This window comes from Eublepharis macularius, chromosome 1 (assembly GCF_028583425.1).
Source record: "Eublepharis macularius isolate TG4126 chromosome 1, MPM_Emac_v1.0, whole genome shotgun sequence".
Lineage (NCBI taxonomy): Eukaryota > Metazoa > Chordata > Lepidosauria > Squamata > Eublepharidae > Eublepharis > Eublepharis macularius.
The window spans coordinates 99,995,375-100,016,717 of NC_072790.1; the positions used below are offsets into that span (position 1 = coordinate 99,995,375).

General features: G+C 43.4%; 1 protein-coding gene and 1 long non-coding RNA gene across 3 annotated transcripts in view; one reads left to right on the forward strand and one right to left on the reverse strand.

Moving 5' to 3' along the window:
- Window positions 1-18,693, reverse strand: part of REV3L (REV3 like, DNA directed polymerase zeta catalytic subunit) — a 122,916-nt gene extending 104,223 nt beyond the window's left edge. The window contains exons 1-3 of one of the 2 annotated variants that reach the window (XR_008596842.1): window positions 18,296-18,521; window positions 8,280-8,469; window positions 6,137-6,211 (exon numbers count right to left, since the gene is read on the reverse strand). Coding sequence is in view for 1 of the 2 variants with exons in the window: in XM_054976325.1 (XP_054832300.1) it covers window positions 6,137-6,211; window positions 8,280-8,469; window positions 18,296-18,434 (404 nt within the window). In the remaining variant the exon portion in view is untranslated. Of the gene's footprint in view, window positions 1-6,136; window positions 6,212-8,279; window positions 8,470-18,295 lie in introns of both variants that reach the window. The other variant, XM_054976325.1, reaches the window with a different exon arrangement.
- Window positions 18,686-21,343, forward strand: part of LOC129327616 (uncharacterized) — a 33,847-nt gene continuing 31,189 nt past the window's right edge. Inside the window, exon 1 of the long non-coding RNA XR_008596843.1 lies at window positions 18,686-19,048. This is a non-coding gene — a long non-coding RNA (uncharacterized LOC129327616). The remainder of the gene's footprint in view (window positions 19,049-21,343) is intronic.

Consider the following 21,343-nt stretch of genomic DNA (forward strand, 5'->3'; position numbering starts at 1 on the left):
TGGATAGTGCGCACAGACTGGAACCGGTTCCTTTTAAACATGGACACTAGACCCCTTAGGGACCGAGCCCTCTCCAAGGGGAGCAGGGCCTTACCCTCCACAGAGTCTAACAGTGCACCAATGTAGGACACCTTGCAGTTGGGCACCAGTTTGGATTTCTCCAAGTTCACCAGGAGCCCCAGGCGTTGGCAAGTGCTAAGTACCAAGCCAATGTCCTGCACCAGCCTAGACTCTGATTCAGCCACGATGAGCCAGTCATCGAGGTACGGAAAGATGGTACAGCCTTCTTCCCGTAGGAAGGAAACCACAGGGGCCACACATTTAGTGAACACTCGTGGGGCAGTGGACAGGCCAAAGGGGAGCACCTTATACCGGAAAACCCTTTGCCGGTAAACAAAGCTCAGGTACTTCCTGTGCTCCTTCCGTATGCCCACGTGAAAGTATGCGTCTTTTAAGTCAAGAACCGCAAACCAATCCCCCTGTTTCAGCAAGGCGATCACAGCCGCCAACGTTACCATTTTGAATTTGGTCACCTTGAGGAAGGCATTAAGGCCCCTCAGATCTAAGATGGGACGTAAGCCCCCATCCTTCTTAGGGACCAGGAAGAACCTAGAGAAGAATCCCTTCACAGAGTCCTCATAGGGCAATTCTTCCACAGCACCCTTGGCCAAGAGCGACACGATCTCCGCATCCAGCTCGGCCATAGTGTTATTGACAGCTGTCAGGGGTGAACTGCATCTAGGCAGCTCAACGAACTCCAGCCCGTATCCCAGTTCAACAATAGTTAAGACCCATGAGTCAGATGTTATTGACTCCCACTCAGAGAGGAGTGGACTAAGTCTGTCCGAAAAGTTCGGGGATACGGCTGGCGTGACCCGTCAGTACTGCCTCCCGGTGCCCTGCTGATCCTTCTGCTGGGCCGGTTGTTGTGCCGGACGAGGCTTGAAGGGCCGACGCCTCCTCTGCTGTTGTGCGGGAGGGTAAGGCCGCTGTTGGTAGGCAGGATACTGCTGGTAGCCTGGCCGCTGTTGATGGTATCTGCCCTGGTAATGGTAAGGGCCAGATCGGGGAGCGTACCGTGACCTGGAGGAGGGCTTGTCCGCTGGAGCCAGACCCAAAGACCGCGCCGTCTGCCGGTCCTCTTTCTTTTTCTTCAGGGTCTCGTCGGTCGCTTTGGAAAAGAGCGAATCCCCCTCAAATGGCATGCTCTCCACTCTGGAACGCACCTCTTGGGACAGGGCCGTAGACCGCAACCAGGAGTGGCGCCTGAGGACCACCGCCGAAGCCATCCCTCTAGCAGCAGTGTCAGCAGCGTGGCTTCCAGCGTTCATCTGCTGCTTAGACAGCCTCACAGCCTCTGTCTGCAGCAGGGACACCACAGCCTTCTGCTCAGGAGGGAGGTCTCGTGTATAGGATGCCAACTTCTCCCAGAGGTACAGCTGGTACCCTGCCATGATGGTCTGATAGTTGGCAATCCTCAGACCTAGGGAAGAAACAATGTATTGGCGCCTGCCCATGGCATCCAGTTTCTTGCCCTCCTTATCGGCAGGTACCGAGGAGTGACCCGATCGCCTGGGGTTGAACTCCTCTGTGACCAAGGAGGAAGGTGGAGGGTGTTTCACCAGCGCCGGCCAGGTACCCTGCTTGATCTTGTAGAGCTGCTCAATCCTCTTGGATGTTGGAGGTTGATCGCAGGGCACCTGCCACACCTTCTCCACGATTTCCTCAAGACCCTCGAGCATGGGGAAGCCAACGTATGCCGGGTTGTCTCCGTAAATGCGTTTGAGGAGCTTGTCCTTGGTCTGGGGAACTGCCGAGGAGATGTCCATCTCGAGAGCCTTGGCCATCCTTGCCATCTGGTCGGCGTAGATGCGGAGGTCCTCGAATGGCGAGTCCGCAGATGGTACAAGCTCTTCAGCTGGCGATGGTTCGGACCAGGACTCCGACTGGTAGCCGCCAAAGCTCTCCACATCCTCCTCATCGGAACCGAGCTGGGATTCCGGAACCTGGTGCGGAGGGGGAGCCCACGTCGACCTCGATGTCGAAGGCCTCGGTTCCGACACGGAGAAACCTGCAGGTGCCCCTTCCCACTGGCAATGGTATGGCGAGGGGAGGTAGGAGGCCTGTCGATGTCGGGACGCAGTGGACCGGACCGATCGGACACTGTCCCCAGACCGACGTCGCTCACGACCGGCAGCTGGTGGAGACGGACGGGCAGGCGACGGACGGCTCCGACGAGGAGACGGGCTCGGTTCCAGCCTCGGCGACCGAAGAGCAGGCGATGTTCGGATCCGACGGCGCGGGCTCGGCTCCGGTCCCGAAGAGAATTCTGCGGGCACCGTCTCGAAGGCCATCGGATCCGGCACCGGCACGGAGATGTCCTCTGGCTCCGGGGAATCCAGATGAGGGGAAGGCGTGTGAGGAAGCACGATGACCTCTTCCTGGGGAGCGGGATGCGGCGACCGGTGATGTTTGGTCTTCTTCTTCTTCTTCGCCGGTTCCGAAGAAGACCTCGGAACCGACGCGCTCCTCGCCTTCGAAGGGGACCTCGGCCTCGATCTCTTAGGTTTTACCGGAATCGACCCGGTCGTCAGTTCCGATCGGGGACTCGGTAGACGGATCCTCGGTTCCGATGTCGGTCTCGGATCCGACCTGGTGGAAGATGCGCTACGGGGCGGCCGCACCGGTCCCTGCGCTGGAGAGGCCGCTCTCGACGCCGAGGCACTCGGGGGACGCGGTTTCGACCCCGACCTCGCGGAGGCCACTGAGCCAGCTCTGGAATGCCGTTCGGCAGAGGGGCTAGGGCCGGCCTTGGAGGAGGGCAACGGGGCGCCTCCGGACATGACCTTCTGCCACAGGGAGGAGTTAAGTCGGGCCTTGCGCTCCTGTCGGGCCTTGTTGGTGAAGCCCTGGCAAATTTTACAGGCCGTTACATTATGGGTCTCCCCCAAACAGAACAAGCACAGTTCATGGCCATCGGTCTTGGCCATTTTAGTGTGGCATTGGAGGCAATGCTTGAAGAGAGCCTTTGAGGCCATCTTCAGGGGCACGCGAAAGGAAGGTCAAAAACAGTCCGAGTCAAATTACCGAGTCCACAACAAAGTCCAAACGAGATCCGAAGAATAGCCGAGGTCACGAAGTCCGAAGTCAAAAGCCAAGCAATCAGTCAGAATAAAGCACGAAGCACAAAAAAGCACAGAGCAACGAAGCTCACGTTCTCTCCAAGCGGCGGCAAGAAGAGAACTGAGGGAAGGGGCCGTTGGTCGCTGGAGGATCACGTGACCGTTTGGGCGGGAAAACGGTCGCTGAGGCGCGCGACAAACGGCCCCTTCGGAGCCATGGAAGCTCTAGAAAATTCTCCGGCGGCTGGCCTGCGCCTGCGCAGTCCCCATGTGTGGAGGCACAGAAGAACGAAGATGAACAAGGAGTTAAGTTTCTCTCCTCTACACCATTTTCTTGACTGCAATCAGTTCCCTGGAGGGAGAATATGCAGATACTGTTTTCTTCATATGACAGATCTCTGCCTTGTTTGCTCACATTATTCAATCTTATTGTTGTGATTTTTCAATCATTTCATTACACTATGTCTGATGTGACATCATCAAGATGTTCTAACAAAATCATACAGGTCATAACAACCAGACAAATTCAAAAGCAGTGCTGACAAATGAGGCAGAAAACCATGAGGGCAAAGGAAAAATGGCACCGAGAAGCAGCAGTGGAAAGAAGAACAAATGCAAATGTTTGGCAAAATAATTTTTTTTTCCAGCAGCTTCATAAAATGTGCTATTTTGGAGTGAATATCAAAATTCACCACCAGAGAACATTTGGCACAGCTCTATGTATGAACACTCTTTCCTCAGTATCTATGGATGTACAGGCATACTCTACAAGTTAACACTTTCCAAAGATATATCTATAAAATTATATTCTTATCTCCTGAGTGATTTTTGGCAGTGTTGTTTATTTAATAAATAGTCTTATTCATAGCGTCAGATTCTGCCCTAGGCGCCTCCCAGTGAGACGTTGGCTGGCCTGACTTCTGCCTTAAAGGACCTTCAGGGAATATGAGGGATCCCACTCTGTGGAAGGAGGGGAGTATACCTCACCCTCACACCCTCTCAGTCGACTCACAGGTCCCCTCAACCTGACATTGTCCTGGCTGCTTTCTGTGGCCGCTGTCCCCATCCAGCCGTCACTCCTCCTTCTCCTCCTCCTCCTCCTCTCCTTTCCTCCACCTCCTCTCTGCTGTTCTCTCATTCCTTCTTTCTCTCTCCTCCACTCCGTCACACTCCCACACAACCCACCACACCCTGTGGGTGGACTTCCCTTATATCCTGTCCCTCATTCGAGGCTCCACCTGCCAGGCCACACCCATCTTTTGCCTCCTAGCATTGGCCTAGGCTGCCTCAAGCAGTTGCACCTGGGGTAGCTGGTTTGGCTGCGTTGGACAACTACAGCTGGGCTCTCTTAGCTGGCTGCCAAGCCTCCTTGGCTCCGAGCTTCCAGCAGCCTCGGCTGGTCTCTATTACTCCCTTCCTCCCTGGTCGCAGCTTGGGGCATGGCCCTGTGCTGTTTCTGCTGTCCTGCCAGTAAGGTAGCTGTCTGGTTGGCTGATGGCTGGCTGTCCCTATTTCTTGTGCCTTCTCCCTCTGCCCTGGCCCCCTCCTGGCTGTCTTTACTTCCCCTGTCAGGGCTCTTAGCCTTCCACTGGAGGGTGGGGCTGGCTGGCTTCCACCTGCTCCTTCTGACCCTCTGGGGCTTGGCCTCTCAGCTATCTCCTATCCCCTTCTCCTGGAAAGTCCAGGGGCTGAGCCACAGACTCCAGACATGTAGCACTGCCTTATTTGACCACACTATAGACATGTAACTATATTGCACTCCCACAATCAGTCATCTCCCACTTGAACAAAATGTCTGTTTACAAGCATTTAAAGCACGTTTACTCCAATTTCCACAACACAAGACATCTTGCAACATAGGTATAAGCGTATATAAAAAGCCAAATAAAAACAGACATCTACTACGCATTAGACCACCTAACAATCCCTCAATGACTTTGGGTGACACTTCTTCCTGTTTTGTGTTTTGTTAAATTGTTTTTTAAAAAACTGTTTTAATATTTACTTTCCCCATCTTGGGGACCCTGAACTGGGTAGAAAGGTGGCATAAAAATCTTTTAAATAATAATAATTAATAAAATAAGACAGACGGATAAGTCATTCAGAGACCAACAACAGGTTTCTCCATACACACAGGTTTTCGAACACAAAACAGCCTAAATAGCAGAAGGAAAAAGAACAAAAGTATATCTTGAAGAAAATAATTCCAAAAAACCTGGGCTGCCAAAGAATTCCCTAAGCCTTTAAGATGACAAGCTTCCTTTGGGGAAGTTAGCTAGATCAGGCTCTTGAATTCACCACTTTAAAGGTAAGCAGCCCCATATCGAAAGAGGCAGACTCTAATTTATACTGATCTAATTTATACTGATCTCAGGACATTGAAGGTTTAATGGTCATAACTAGAGATGGGCACGAACTGGAAAAAAAGAACCACGTGGTTCGTCAAATTTTACGAACCACAGGCTTTCACCAACCTGCCCCTGGTTCGCAAACTGGTTTGTTTGGTTCGTCAAAACGTCACAACCAGGTCAGAAAATCATCACTTCCGGGCCAGCAGAAGTTCACTTCCGGGCCAGCAGAAGGTCTGCAGGAAGTCCATCCCCTGTTGCCTAGGAAACTGATTGATTGGCTCCAGGGCTGTCTGCAGTGACAAACCAATAAAATGAACCAAATGAACCAGCCTAAAAGTTCGTGGCGGTTCATTATAAATGGGATCTGGCCTGGTTCATGCTTAATTTTGGTTCGTATTTCGGTTCGCACCCACCTCTAGTCATAACCAGAATTTCTAGTTTGGAAGTTCACCAGCATCCAGAACTGCTGGGGTAGAACTTGTTGCATACTTTCTCACCCATCTATGTTCATCAGCAACAGGTAGACTACATCATTGTGAACCAGCTTACAGCTTCTGAACTGCTTTTAAGATCAGCCTCAAGTAAAGCATATTATAGCAGTCTCTCCATTTAAAATCAATGCAGAAATGTTCTTCATTAATAAAAACAGAAATGTCTGATTACCTTCGCACCATAGCAGGATTGTAAAGATAGATCTTCATAAACTGCCTTTCCTTTTCATGGTAGCCATAAAAAGGCCTAGAAAACAAATATCCAGCAAGATGTTATATCATGGATACATTCTCTTTCGACAGTCACTATAACCTAGTAGGTCCCATATGTGCAGAGTCAACACATGAACAGGAATCCTGCACATCACACCTTCCACTGAATTCTGATTCTAGAATTACTTTGTCCATTATAATTTCAGTATTTTCAAGCTGGTCTATTTCCCAGAACTACAGGATTTACTGAAAAGTGGCTCCCCTTCTTTGAACACATCACCAAAAAAGATGTACAACCAATTAATCAATTTTATCAGTCACTTTTAATCTTATAACTCTAGACATCTGAATCCATTCTACTCAAATTCTTGAAAACTCTACAAATCAATTAAAACCATCAATCCACAAGGCTTATCTGAAAACAGAGAGAACATTATAATACAATGGACAACTAAAGAGGTATGTAACAATACTAATAATATCATTGTGCTTTAATATGATTGATCTTATTGTTGAATCTGTTATTGTAAAATTGATAAAGAATTTTTTTTTAAATTATAGTATTTTGCTAGTTAAGCTAAGGGCCAAATAACAGAATACCACCAATTACCATACAAACTATATAAAAGTAAAAGAGCTCAAAATGAACCAGAGAGAAGTAAAGTTATAGACTAAGTTCAGATTAAATGAAGTTTATTTCATTTCAGTTTCACAGGAAACAAAATTAATTAGGTCTGAAGATCATAATGTTTTTAAGAACCTGCTAAATTTGCTTGCAGCCTCCTCAGGGTAGTGTCACTTTTTACCGAAATAATTAGTGTACACCACAGAGTTCCTAGTGAATGGGAAACCTACACATTTGGCCCTTTTATTCCAGCAGAGTTATAAATAGGTTTCATGATCACACTTTAGCTACTGGAATAGATAAATATCATGTTTTATTCTTCTGTTCACAACCACCACAGCTTTCCACACATTGCAAGAAGAAGGTGAGCCATTAGACATGTGGAACATATTAAGCTAACACATGACTGCTCCTCCCATAATGGCCTGGCTAAAAGAAAACAAAGTGCTTTCTCTTCTTGCTCACACTCTCACCTGGTTCCAGCTAATTCTTTTACCTCTGCAGATCTGAAAGAAATACCTCTACAACCATATCACAATAATCAGTATTCAGAAAAGGGCTGAAATTGGGAAGCATATACTGCAACACTATTAAGAGGGGTGGGATGGGGCAGAAACCTTAACAGGAAACAGTCCTGCAACTGATCAGGTAAAGTTACAATGCAATCCTAAGCAGAGTTACACGAGTCTAAGCCCACTGAAATCAATGGGCTTAGAATGGAGTACCTTGGCACAGGATTGCACTGTTAATGCATTCCACCTCCAAGTATGTGCTTGTTGCTAATCTGAGAAGGTATTTATTTGTCAAAAATCTTTAGTTTATTGTTTCCTGTTGTTTTCCCTTTATTTCACCTCTTCCTCCATGCTCATTGTCTCACCACCTTTCTTGTTCAGGTTCCAAGGGTTCCTGCAAGCTGATAACCGCAGAAGTGTATATACATACCCTCTTTCTCCACCATGCTTTCTACATTGTTCTTCAGTCTTATTGCCACTTGCCTTCCCCCTCTGCCTCACAAACCTCCAAATTAGAAAACAAGGACTAAGGGACAATTCACTCTGTGGTAGAACATGGAACAATTTTTTTTCTTAGGTGAACTGAAGTTTAAAATCCAAACAGTACTGAAAATCTAGGCAATCAACTCCCCACCCCCACCCCCATCAGAGAGAAAAGGGGCAGAAGGTTCCCTCAATACTGAAGCCTGAGATATTTCCAGAGAATCCAAATTACCGTAAACACATCATTTTTCTATCAGATCACTTGTGACGCTGAAAAAGATACTGGATGTGCAGAAGGTGGTTGGGAAGAACTATGTTTCAAGTATAAACACATGCAAAAGCCATGTCACTACCTTACCCCCAGCACACATCTCTTTTTCATCTAACAATGTTTTAAAACCTTGAACAGCAAGTAAGTTTTCCAACACTGTCAGCAGCAAAAAAATCACACCGTCAAAAAGGCATAACAAAATAGTACTTACATTCCATATACTAGTGACACTTTGAACACATGCTGAACAGAAGAGGATGGGTTTCCTAAAGCTACATTGAGTGCTCGGTCAATGCTGAATGCCAAATGACGAAGATAATGTTCTGGCTGTTGCTCATAACCATCATAGGGAACATACAGATAAGGAAAGATACCATGTAAATGGAGACAAGTCTTCTGACCTACAAAAGAAAAAAGTTCAATATTTTAGAGTCAAAGTCAAGAAACCCAGAAAGCCATCAGCTTTACTTGTGTTATTCTCTAACTCTACTGCCTAAGCAAACCGGGGATGGGGGGGCAGGGATGGGGGGGACAGCAGGAAATGGGAACATTTCCTGGTTCTAATCTTGTTACTGATTCACTTGGGCTCCTATGTGGAACAAATGTGTGTACGCTCAATCTGAATAAAACACAAGGGAATAAGATATTAATTACTTTAACTATGTGAAAAAGTAGTACAAGAGATTGGCAAGGGTAACCAAAAGAAACACAGCACTGGGGGCAGCAGAAATCCCACCTGTGGACGAAAGCAACCTAATGGGATTGCCTTCTTCGTGTAAGGCAGCTGCATTTTCTTGCACTCCTATGTATAACAAAAATAAATAATAGAACAAATCCTGAGAGTTTCCCTCCTTGATATTTATATTCTGAATGCAGGAAAATATTAAAAATTGGAACATAAATATATTGATATAAGGAATGTTTATTTTATGAATGAATAATAATGATATTCTTTTTTAAAACGCAAAGTGTTTTCTACCTAGAGCAATTCTAAACTGTCTACCCTATAACTATTATTTTAGATTTGATTAGTAAATAAAGAGCCCTAATAGAAATTGAAACCGAACAGCATATAAACATTTAGCAAGAAATAATGCTGTTTTATGTATATAAATGATTTTTAGAGATGCTATCTGAAATAGAAGAATCTAGAAATCTATGTTCTCACATTAGGTGAAGGAGGGCTATTAAAGCTGTTGGGGGAATCATCTCTCACAGAAACTTTCCATTCATTGCATTAGTCACTGTCTTGTTTTATTTTGTAATGAACCAATTTCCAATTTTATTCAATATTTCATAGTCTGAAAAAACCGAAACTTCTACCAATATACAAATTTGCAATCAAAATAAGTTAGGCAAAATAACAAATACTTGGTATTTTGGTATGATTTCTTTTGCTTTTTGCCTTCAAGCAATTTTCAAATGAATGGAGTCACAAATGAGAGTATCTAGCATTTTTCTTAATATCATATTATAATGCATTTCCTTCAAGTGGCTGCTAGTTAGTATCAAGGGATCAATTTTTTCTGAGCAAACAGCAATTATAGCAGTACTCCCAGTGGAAAAAATTCAAGTAAATAGTAACAGTTTTGATTCTCATGCATTCAGCTAAGTATCTCTAGAAATTCTGCTGCAGCAACTCCCAAAACCAGAGGCAAACCAAAATTCAGTTTAAATACTTCTGTCGCAAAAAGCTTGAAAATAAGTCTTAATCACAGAAACAAACAGCTTGTGGTGTGATTGGGCAAGTTAGTGTCTCCATACCTGGCCTAATTTAAACATTTGTTGTAGGAAGGGGAAAAGGATAGCCTCATGTATGCTGACTAACTCTCCAAAGCAAAGGAAAATTATAAATATGACAAATTAATACTAGTTCTTTTAGAATGTAGTTTGAGTAAAAACAGTTTTTTATCTGTTTCTCTTTTTTTGGTAACTTTGCATTTTATCATATAGATGAAAGCGGCAATAAAAAAGAGAGGGTAAAATTAAATATGCAAAACATAGTACAAATAAAAACCAGTGCAAAAATTTAATAAAAGAGAAAATAATACAAAAATGTGGTCAAAAGCAATCACAGTGTGGTTCACCATGTTAGTTTCAGAGACTTTACATTAAACAGCTATATTTATGAGATGCATAGCATGAGACTATACCAGAGAAAGACCTTAGGTCAAAATGCATCTGGTTCTATACATATGGTAATACTGTTAATACCTGTATATTTGGAAACTGTCTATTTTAATATACAGTGGTATTGTACTAATATGGTGAACCACACAGCTTTTAACAGCATTTTTGTACTATTTTCTATTTGATTAAATTTTTGTACTGGTTATTTATTTACTTTAATTGTACTACAATTGATAAATATTTAATTTTGTTTGGTCCCAACTTTTTTGGTTACCGTTTTTTGTGGGGCTGTGCTTCCCTCTTTTTTTCTTTGTTAATTGAAAAATGCAAACTTGTCAAAGTATATACACAGAAAATACGAAATCTAATATTAGTTTATTATGAAGTTTTTTGTGTTACAAATTTTTTTGTACTTGTTTTTTTTTTAATTACAGGTTAGAGAAGCTGAAATAGAAAACCCACTAGCATATTATGGAATGGTTAGGAATAAAACAGTTCTTATCATGAGGAAAGAATATTAAACTGTAATAAGGGCTGATTTCATGTTATGCAGCTATAGTATATGTTTACCATGGGGGGGCAGACGGAACAGATGAGACCAATCCCAGCTCCCTGGTGTATGTACTTGTATTACACACGCAGTTGGAAGCATCCATTTGCAGAAATGCTACTTAAGAGTTTTAGGTATATACCTAAATATGTTATATGTCCGAATGTTAACACTGTAGCAGGTAAAACAACTCTAACTTTTGTTGTTTGTATTTGTATTATCTCATTTTATGTTATTTTATTATCTCAAATACAAAGCAGTATTTCTAGAATAAAATTCCAGCAGTTTCCAATAACAATAAATAACTGAGCCCTAAACTAGCTTTCCAAAGGAAATTAAAAACACAGTAATACATAAACTTTCCATTATTCTTCACTATCTTTAAAGAATGTGTATGCTATATTCAGATGTCAAACAAGCTCCAGTTTGTTTGTGATGAGGAACCTGACTTATTTTCAGGCTCATATACTCCTCCCTCCCTCTTGTCCTCATGCATAGAACCAAGTTTGATTGTTTCTTGTTTAGGAAGACACAGACTGATTAACCTCCATGTGTTGGGAAGCCTGAATTTGTGTCCTTTAATAAACTGTAGTTGTGTATCTTGATCATAAAAAACTGGAATTCCAAAACAGTTTAATTCTGGTTTAGAATCCCAGTCTCAGTACAGCCATAGATTACACAAAGATTATTCAAATCTAATGCTAACAAACTAGTAACCACAGAACAATTTTATGACAAACTCCTTCATCTTTTTATGTACTATACAGATTCCATTATGGTTCACTTAGAACAGAACATAGTTCTGTTGATGGGAAGCTGCTAACACATTTGAGATAAGCAGAAACATCAAACTAACAACCTGGGTGACTTGCATACCCATTTTATAAATAAGGTTTTGGGGCCAAGTGATTTACTGAAGGATACTACTATATGGCCTTTGTTTATTAAAAGTCAAACAACTTAGGGAAAATATTCAAAATAAAATACTTTGTAAAACCTAAATTAATTACTGCTGCAATTAAAAAATGGACCACAAATCATTGAAGAGGGCCATAAGGACACACCTAACATTTCTACAAAGCAGCTGATTTAATACTAATGAGCTAAGCAGCTGGTTTAATAAAACTTAGCATTTATATAGCACTTTTGAGTGTTCAAAGTTCTACATACACCATCTGTAACACAGACTCATACTGTAAATATTATGCTGATACTGTGAAACAATGAAGAAAAACCAAATACGTTCTGATGAGATGAAATTTTACCAACTCATACAATTAGTTCCTATACTGTGACAGCATCGCTCACCTGAGCAGGGCTTTTCGAAGGTGCAGCCTTGCAACTGGGTAAGATCAGTAACTGTCTATACCTAAGGTTCTCCATAAAGATTCCATCTAGTGGAGTAACCTGTCTGTAATCAGACAAAGTTAGGAAGGCTCCTATGTTATTGTTATTCTGCAGGAAGTGTAAAACAGAACTTTTTAGAAGGGCATTTTTATGAAGAGAGGATTACTGCTGTGATTTTGATGTTTGTTTAAAGTTTATTGCTAGCTTTTAATTTGTGTAATCCACTTTAAGTCTTGACAAGATAAGCAGACTATAAACTACATAATAAATACAAAATAAATGCAACCACAGCTAAGATGCAAGCCACCTGGACTCTAGCCAAAAAAATCTGGCTACTAAAAAAAAGATATCACAAATAGACAAGGTAACAGGAACCAGAAGCTACATAACTGAATACTTACTGAGAGCTAAGGAGAAAAGGGGACGAAAAATTCAAAGATAACCCAAAGGTTTTAAAAACTGTTCTACAGTATTTTCAGTCAAGAAGAAAACTGATCCATGGCAAGAATGACAGCATCTGGCTGCCAAGTGTAAGCTTAGCAACTTATTTCAGGAGTGGGTATGCATTAGTGGTTGAACTTACCGTGTGGCTGCCATAGCTTTAAAGGCAGAAGAGCAACCAGTGCAGCAGAGGCAGAAAGACCTGGGAGTCAGCGAGAAGTTACTGAAACAGAATTTAACACCACCCGGTAACTAACTATTTGGCTGCTGTCAAGGAAGGAACAAGTGGATTCTGCAACATAGAGGCAGCAGCATGACCTTGATTTAGATGTCTGTGGCCAAGAAATAAAATCTTCAACTTTGTTGAAGTGCCTAAATTCAGATGTCACTGCAAACTGAGTCTAGATAGAAGACTTCCCAAATCAGGAAGTCTTTAATACTAGATCTGTGCACAAAGGTAAAAAAATAGGAGGGCAGAAACAAGAATAAACCAGATTCAAACTAAAGATCAATCAACTCTGGCATGATCATGACAACAGAATACAGCCTTACATAGAGTATAAACTTGGCAGTCTATTTGTGAGAGAAATGTTTGCTTCTTAGCCATTGCACACAGAAGGTGACACTGAGTGTATCCCTGTGGAGTCATACTGAAGATGCTATTTACTTTGCTTTCTTCCAAAAAAATTACTAAATTGTTGTATTGTTTTTATGAATTTTGTAAGCAACCTTTTTCTTTGAAGATCATATTTGGTGGAAAGACAAGGTTAAAATCTTTTAAATAATAATCAAGAGAGCAATAGAATGGATAAGAGAAGGTTTGAACCAAAAGCTCAGTAATTCTTTCTTCATATTCATATGGCATCAGAAAAGAAGTGAAGTCAGTGTAGGGCTCTCAAGAAACCGGCAGTAGGCTGTGCAATCATGTGCATAGGTGTGCAAAAAGATAAAAATGTAAATAATTTCTTTGGTCCTTGAAGGCAGCAGCAAAATATTTGGCTAAGGAAGAAAAATGTGGGGAGAGAATTTAAAGTCAGATGAGGGGGGACTGTCATGCCTCTAAGCCTGTACTCTCCTCAGTGAATTAATCTCTAAAGCAAATACAAAGAACAACGCACATCAAATGTGGCTCCTTCGTAGTTCTGGAATACCCTTTTTTGGAAACTCAGTACCAAACTCCCAACATTTCCAAAGAATGATAAGGCTTTCAATATATCACCAAAGATGAACAACCCAGAATACACTGCTAAAATACAGTGTACCACTTCTGCTTAAATTTAAGCCTTGGCCATTTGCTTAAACTTTCCTTCAAACCATTTTATAAAAACTGGAAGATGTCCAGGTAAATGTCTGTTTTGCAGATTGACTCAATGGAAAAAAGCCTTTTCTGAACCACTTTCTGGATATAAGTTTGGTTTAATTCACTATCCTAGCCCTTTGCTTAGAAATATTATTGTTAAATCTTTCCAAGCCAATTCAATGCATTTCAGTATCAATACTTTTCCTGTTTAACTATATAGAAACAAAGCAACATGTAAACAAGCAATCATCTTTGGTTTAACACATTCCTATATATTTCTGTGGTCATTCAGAAAAAATCAATGTACTCCAATGGTCAATCAGAGTAATTACCCACAGATATAATATACAATACTGCAGAGCTTCACCATAAACAGAACGGATAGAAGTCCAGCTACCAGATGGAAAAGGGTAATGGGATAATGGAAAAGAAAACAGAATCATCAGTTTGGTATTATACTCAAACCACCTTCTGCAACAAGGTCAAGCACCCAGAAAAACCTTTGTCAATATGAAGAACAATTAGCAACACAAGCAAGACATCAACACTGCAGGGAACCTGATATTATGTCTAATGTAGTTTTATGCCTGTTACCTCTGTAAAAACAGGAAAGTCTTAAAGATTTTTTCCCCAAGAACACAGGACAAGCTTGTTTTACCAACACTTCCTCACAAGATGAAGGATGCTCACAAGAAACTGTGAAGGAATCCCTCAGGGATTATATTACATTCTTGGGGTCTTGTGCAGATTAATTTCCCCTCCCACTTTTTATTCCTTTAACCCTCATCAGCTCTCAGCATTCTGTACTCCTGGAGCATATTTAGTCCTCAACAGGCCAGATTCTTTTGGGGTGTGGAGTAAGGAACCTTTCAGTTAATTTGTATTTTTCTTCATACCTAGGGGCCCCCTTCCCAATATGTACAGACTCCTGCCTGCAGATGGCCTGGATTTGCTGTTTTTGTGCTTGGCAATTAGCTATAGTGACTACTTTGGAAGGCAACATAGTTCACCAAGGGAAAATCTTCTAAGTCAGTTTGCTCATATAATAATTTCCACTGAGAGCCAGTTCGGTGTAGTGGTTAAGAGTGCAGGACTCTAACCTGAAGAACCGGCTTTGATTCCTCACTCCTCCACTTGAAGCCAGCTGGGTGACCTTGAGTCAGTCACAGCTTCCAGCTCTCTCAGCCTCACCCACCTCACAGGGTGTTTTGTTGTGGGGATAATATTGACATACTTTGTAAATAGCTCTGAGTGGGTGTTAAGTCATCCTGAAGGGCGGTATATAAATCAAATGTTATTATTGTTGTTGTTGTTATTAACTGTAATACTGAATATCCCCTTTAATCAGAAAAAAGTTCCCAACTAGTAGAAGAGATTCAATATTATCAGGAATGTATTTGCTAGAATGTAGATGAGCTGTCTGATGTAGAAGTCTCTGACTACATTCACATGAATATCATTTCAAACAGTGTGATAATTCACTGTGGGATTATTTATACACTACATTTTACAGAGAACCAGTTAACACAGGGACAATGTCATATAGAAACCTCTAGGCCAATATAAATCAAAATGCAAGCTTATAAATGCCATCTATATTAAGATAACCATAGTTTCAGGTGGGTAGCCGTGTTGGTCTGCAGTAGAAAATTAAGATTCAGGTACAGTGGCACCTTAGAGACCAACTAGATTTCCAGGAAGCTTTCCCTTCATCAGACCAGGTGACTCAGCAGAGAAATGTTTCTTGAACTGAAAGGATCTGGTTTTTCCCACCTCTGTGGCCACCATTCTGCTACAAACAAGTATCCAACTTTCATTCAAAAGACTAACAGTTCTTTTGTGGCTTAGCAACTTCAAGGGCTTTTTTAATTGCACCATTGATGGTCAAAGTTCTCATGTTAGATCTCATGATAAATGTCAAGTGAACACAGCCTATGTTGATTAAGCTAATGAGACAAAGCTTATTTCTTAACAAAAATGAGAACAGTACAAATATATGAAAACCATGTAATGAGACTTGACACAATCATACACAGGATACCAAAACAATTTTGTTCAGCCCAATCTTAAAGTCAGTTCTGATTCATTTCAGCAAGACTTTTAATGTATTCCCCATGCACATTTTCCTAAATAGCAAATCCTATGGAATTCAATTATGCTTACTCCCAGGTAATCTTACACAAACCTTATGTAATCAGAAGTGTATAGTTCCCTTCACTTTCTTATAAGCCTAGCGAAGCTCTTTTTATTCCACAGGGTTAAGTGGTATTGGTCCTCTCCAGGATAGCCCAATCTTATCAGATTCATCAGATTTTGGAAGCTGAACCTTGGTCTTAGTAATTGGATGGAAGACATCCAAGGCAAAGCAGGGTCACTATGCAGAGGCAGGCAATGGCAAACCACCTTTGTTAATCTCTTGCCTTGAAAGTCCCAGCAGAGGTCACCATAAGTCAGTGGTGACTTGACTATTTTGAGGAATTCACTAGGTGTTTTTGATAATTATTTTGCCTCACTAGTGTTCCTATATTTTTAACGTGATGTTTTAATGTTTTGTCTATTTCCAATTTACATTATGACTCATTTTGCATATCAGAAAAGCACATGTAAATATATCAATCAATAGGTGGAAATAAACTAACTCCACCTCAAAACCCTGATATATATGCAGAGAACTGGAATGCTCTCTCTACCTTCACAGTAGTTGTTTTAGAAAGCAAACCAACTCTGCTTCTCCCTTCTGTAAAAGACCAGTAGAAAGAGAAAACACACCCCTTCCCTACCCAAAGTTACCCATGAACTAAAGTGAATTTAATATAAAGAAGACATGATTATCTGCCTTTCTGTTAGGCTTTGCAAAAGTTAAAGCAAAAACCTTTCATCCTTTTCTCCCAAGTTCTCTGTAATTCATAAGAGCTTTCGTGCAAGGCATGTGGAATACATGGTTGGGAGAGACACTTGCTGCTAGTAATTAAATATATGAACAATGTACATACCCAAAGTTCTTCTCACTATTTATAATAATTAAAAATAATCACCTCATGAGAAACAACATTTCTGCTCAAGAAATAGAACAGCAAACTCATAATAGCATAATTTATACATAAATATTTATCCAGAGCATTATGTAACACTCGAACATTCTCCTTTCCTAAAAGTAGCTGGAAAACTACAGAAATATGACATATTAACATACACTTATAAAGAACATGTAAAATACTAAATACATGCAAAATGTAACAGAAAACCTACCACTGTTCTATATCAGCATATCTTGGGTTATCAACCTTTTCCACTTTCAGCACTAACCCTTAATATCAACTTGTGTTCCTTTTCTGTATGATTCCTTAGTTTAGCGATGCCATCAATATTACCATATATATGTGCATTATATTGTAAAGCTAGAAATTGTAGCTCCCCAAGTCTCTTTACACTTATTACAGGTTAACTAGTTTGTTAAAACAATGGCGGTCACTTTCAGAAAGAAAAACAAAGAAGACACAGGTGCTGACTGGAGTGTAACCAGTAACAGGTGTTAATTGGGAGGGAGGCATACTAAGAAGAATGCAAGCCCATGAAAGCTTAAAGGGAGATTTTAAAAACTCACAATACAGAAAATCCTAGAAAGGAATAGGTGCCTAGGGCTTATGATATCCTTTCTGGGGATTCTTCAGGACCAAACTGCCCTGTAAGTAGAAATAAATAATCCTGAAAAAATGCATAAGCTTTAGAGAACACCCGTTTAAAAACAATTTTTGCCAGTGCTCTAGGATGTTCCCTGTGGAGAGCCCTCACCGAAACATTCAAGTACAGTTCACAAGCTTCCTACACCTGAGGATCTTGTGTGCGCTTAAGTGGAAAAATAAGACGAGTCATGACGCTGCACAACCACCAGGACAAAAGCAGTGTTTATACAGCTGCATTTCATTATGGCTTATAATATACGGGGGCGAGGCGGGGGGAGAAAAGCGGAGGGCGATCGTCCGCTTCCAGCAGCGTATGCACAAGGATTACACGCTTCACACCCAGGAAAGCAGACGAGTACCGACCACCCAATATCTTCCTTCCACCCACTCGTCTGAGCCATCGAAAGGGGCCAGCGGCGTGGCCCTTTCCAGGGGAAGACACTCGCCCCTTGCTTACATGCGTCCACGGAACGGCACAGGCACGCTGGTGGTTTGCCTTCGCCTTCCTCATTACCCACAGGCGGGGCGCCGGGCACGGACGAGTTCACTCGACCGCAGTGGCTGGCGGGGGTGGGGGTAGGTGAGGCACGCGCGCCAACACCGCAGGGAGGGAGGCGAGGGCCGCGTCTGCTCCTCTGTCTGCCAGTCAAAGGACGGCAAGTCCTGAGCCAAAGGGCTGGGGGACGCGACAGGATACCAGCACCCAGCAGAGACTGGGAGAAAGGTCCCTCGCTGCACGAAGCACCCCTCTCGAGGCGGGTCTCGGCGCCTCCTACCTGACGGGGTAGCTCCGAAGACTCTCACCACGGGCACCCTCTTGACCGGGGCCTCCCTGAAGTGGGACTGGCAGGGGTCCAGGCCGGGCAGGGGTCTGCTCATGTAGTAATCGGCGGTCACGACCCTCACTGAGAACATGTTCGCCGTCGCTGGAGCGGGCAGCTGCTGGGCGCACCCCGGGGCTGGAGCTTCTCTCCTCCTCCGCCCGCCCCAGCTCCTGCCGCTATCGCTGCAGCACGAGCGCAGCCCCCTCCCTATCCTCACCCGCCGCGTCTCGCGCTCGCGCGCATGGACGAGAGGGGAAGGGAGGGGGGGTCGAGGGAGCGGCTGAGAGAGAGCGCGCCCTCGAGACAGCCACCGCCGTGCCAGGGCCCTAAAACCAGGCGAACTGTGTGCGCTTCACGGTCAAAAACCGCCCCTTTCCCTCAGAGCGGGAGGACCAGAGCAGTCGTTTCTCGAGCGCAGCCGTTGTTGCCATGATGATGATGTCACGGACCCAACCACGAGCGTGGAGTAACGGAAGGGGTGGTTGGTTGAGAACTGTCGGGGAAGGTTCTTTCTCCACTCTACGAGAATGCATTGAAACGCCTATTGGTACTCGAGCTGCGATATCGATAGCGCAGCTTTCAATTTCTTGGGGCTGAGGAGAAAAGGCTGCAGAACGCCCAATCACCGATGGGCTTAAGGGAGGTTATTTTCCTCCTATTTAGCCGCCATTTCGGAGGCAGGGCTGCCTCTAAAGCCATGGAAAGGTGAGTCCTAGGAGAGCTTCGGAAGAGGGTGGCGTTTGCGGGGGGAGTGATTAAAGGGAAATCTCGCGCCGGTAACGCTCACGAGAAGCTGAGAAAAGGGGGCGGGGCTGTCGACAGTTTCGCGGGACGACGTTTCCCGCTCCCGTTTTCCTTTTGGCTCTAAGCCCTGGTGGGAGGAGGGCTAGAGAAGGATGAATGAATAGCAGGGCCGGCCTATGTAAGGGCGGCGGCTGTTGCCGCTGCCGAACGTGCTGCTGGCCCGTCCTGACACGCACAACGAAAGAAGCGGGCATGTTGGCGTGTGCTCTCCTCACCCCTGGCTCTGGAGGCCACCTGCTCTCATGGGAGGCTGCGGAGGCCTATGTGGTGTGGCAGAGTCCAGCACAGGATGTTCGGGGGGGGGGGGCTCGAAATTATGAATGGCTTGTTAAGCTTTGGTGGCCTTTGGGTGGGGTAGATAAAATTGAAACCCCCCCCCCCGAAGTGTTGCGTTCATGCCTTTTTATTTTAATTATGAGTGAGGTACTAAAACACGAGAGACCTCGCTGTGCCTTTTGTATTACATACGTGTATTTTTACTTCCCCAGCCCCTTCGAAAATTGATAAACAGAGTCCAGATTGAAACGCAGAATCCGTAAAGTTTTTTTAAAGTTACACAGAGTTATTGGTCCATGCAGAATCCAAACGCAGTAACAAAATCCATGGAGTGGTTTTTATTCGAACAAACCAAATTGATGTAAAACGTTGTGTAAGCTTTTTAGGTCACCAGAACGTTTCCAGAGGTTGGATGTAACAAAATTTTAAAAGAGAGGAGGTGGGAAGAAGGTTTTTCACATCTGATCTTAGACACATAATCTGTGAAAGACACAAAACTTACTTTATTGCTGGTCTTTAGGTTACAGTTTAGATTATAGCAACCCCAAATCTGCTGGCCCCTACCCAGTGTTCAGGAGCAGAGGCAAAAATGGCCATGACCCACTTACAGCCTTTCTGCACCAATGGAAAAAGAGAAGAGGAAGAACAGGCTGCCATTGTGTCCAGAGCTTGAGCAGCCTGTTCACAATGGTGGCAATTCGCACCTGCTGCCCATGGGGTGAGCAGAAAATACAAAGAGCCTTTAGGAAAATGCAATCAACAATTATCCCAAATTCATATATTTAAGGTGCTAAAAGTGCTCAGTGCGAGTAAGTCCATCATATGAATTGTTCCATCATACAAATAGTCATATAACAAATATCAGCGATGGTATGAAATCACAAATTTCCTTTAGACATCAACGGTGGTATATTTGTTCGCTTTATAATCTGTTTTTCCTCAATCACAAAGTAAGATTTAGGCTTATGAAGAGCTGCACACTTCTCTCTAAATCAGGGAGTAACAATTGTGGTGACCATAAGCACCATGTCTCCCACCAATACCTTTTCTGGTGTCTGCCAAAGTGTTTTTAGAAAGTGGGTGGGGCCATTTTAGCCAGCAGAGCATTTGACTGGCCTTTGCAGATCTGATTGGCTGTGTGGTTGTGTCAGCAGCAGATACCAACATAGCATCTTCAATGCTTTACTCAAGGTAAGCTGTATGTATGCAAGAAAATATTTTTAAATATAAATTTTAAAAGGCCTCCTGTTAAACAGTGGTTCTGCCTGAAATATTGAAGTTACTATTAGATTTATGCATAATATCCATGAAATTTTATGATTGGCTCTACATCTTGTGGTAGTCATTTTGTGGTTGGCTGTGTCATCTGTGGCAGCCATTTTGTGATTGTGCCCACTATCCAAAAAGTGCTTGCAGGTTCAAAAAATTTGGGCACCCCTGCTGTAAAGCTACAAGTAATGGGTCTGTCTCGGAAATTACAACTGGTCCAAAATGCTGCTGCATGTGTCCTTACTGGTGCTCCATACAGGGCACATATTACTCCCATCTTGCAGCAGCTGCACTGGCTCCCTGTTGAGTTCCAGATGGGATTCAAGGTTTTGGTCTTGACCTTTGAAGCCCTTAGCAGACAGGGACCAGCATACCTACGGGACCACCTCTCATATGTACCCTGGAGAGTGTGGAGATCAGCTGATAAACACCTCCTGGTGGTCCTGAGCCCAAGGGATGCAAGACTGGCCTCGACCGGAGCCAGGGCCTTTTTGCTCCAACCTGGTGGAACTCTCTGTCGGTGGATACATGGGCCTGCCAAGAGTTACTACTATCCATTTGGCGGGCCTGCAAGACTGAGATGTATTAACATTTAACACTGATAGCAAGCTTATAGAGTCTTATCAGTAAGCAGTGGCAAGCTTCTGGACT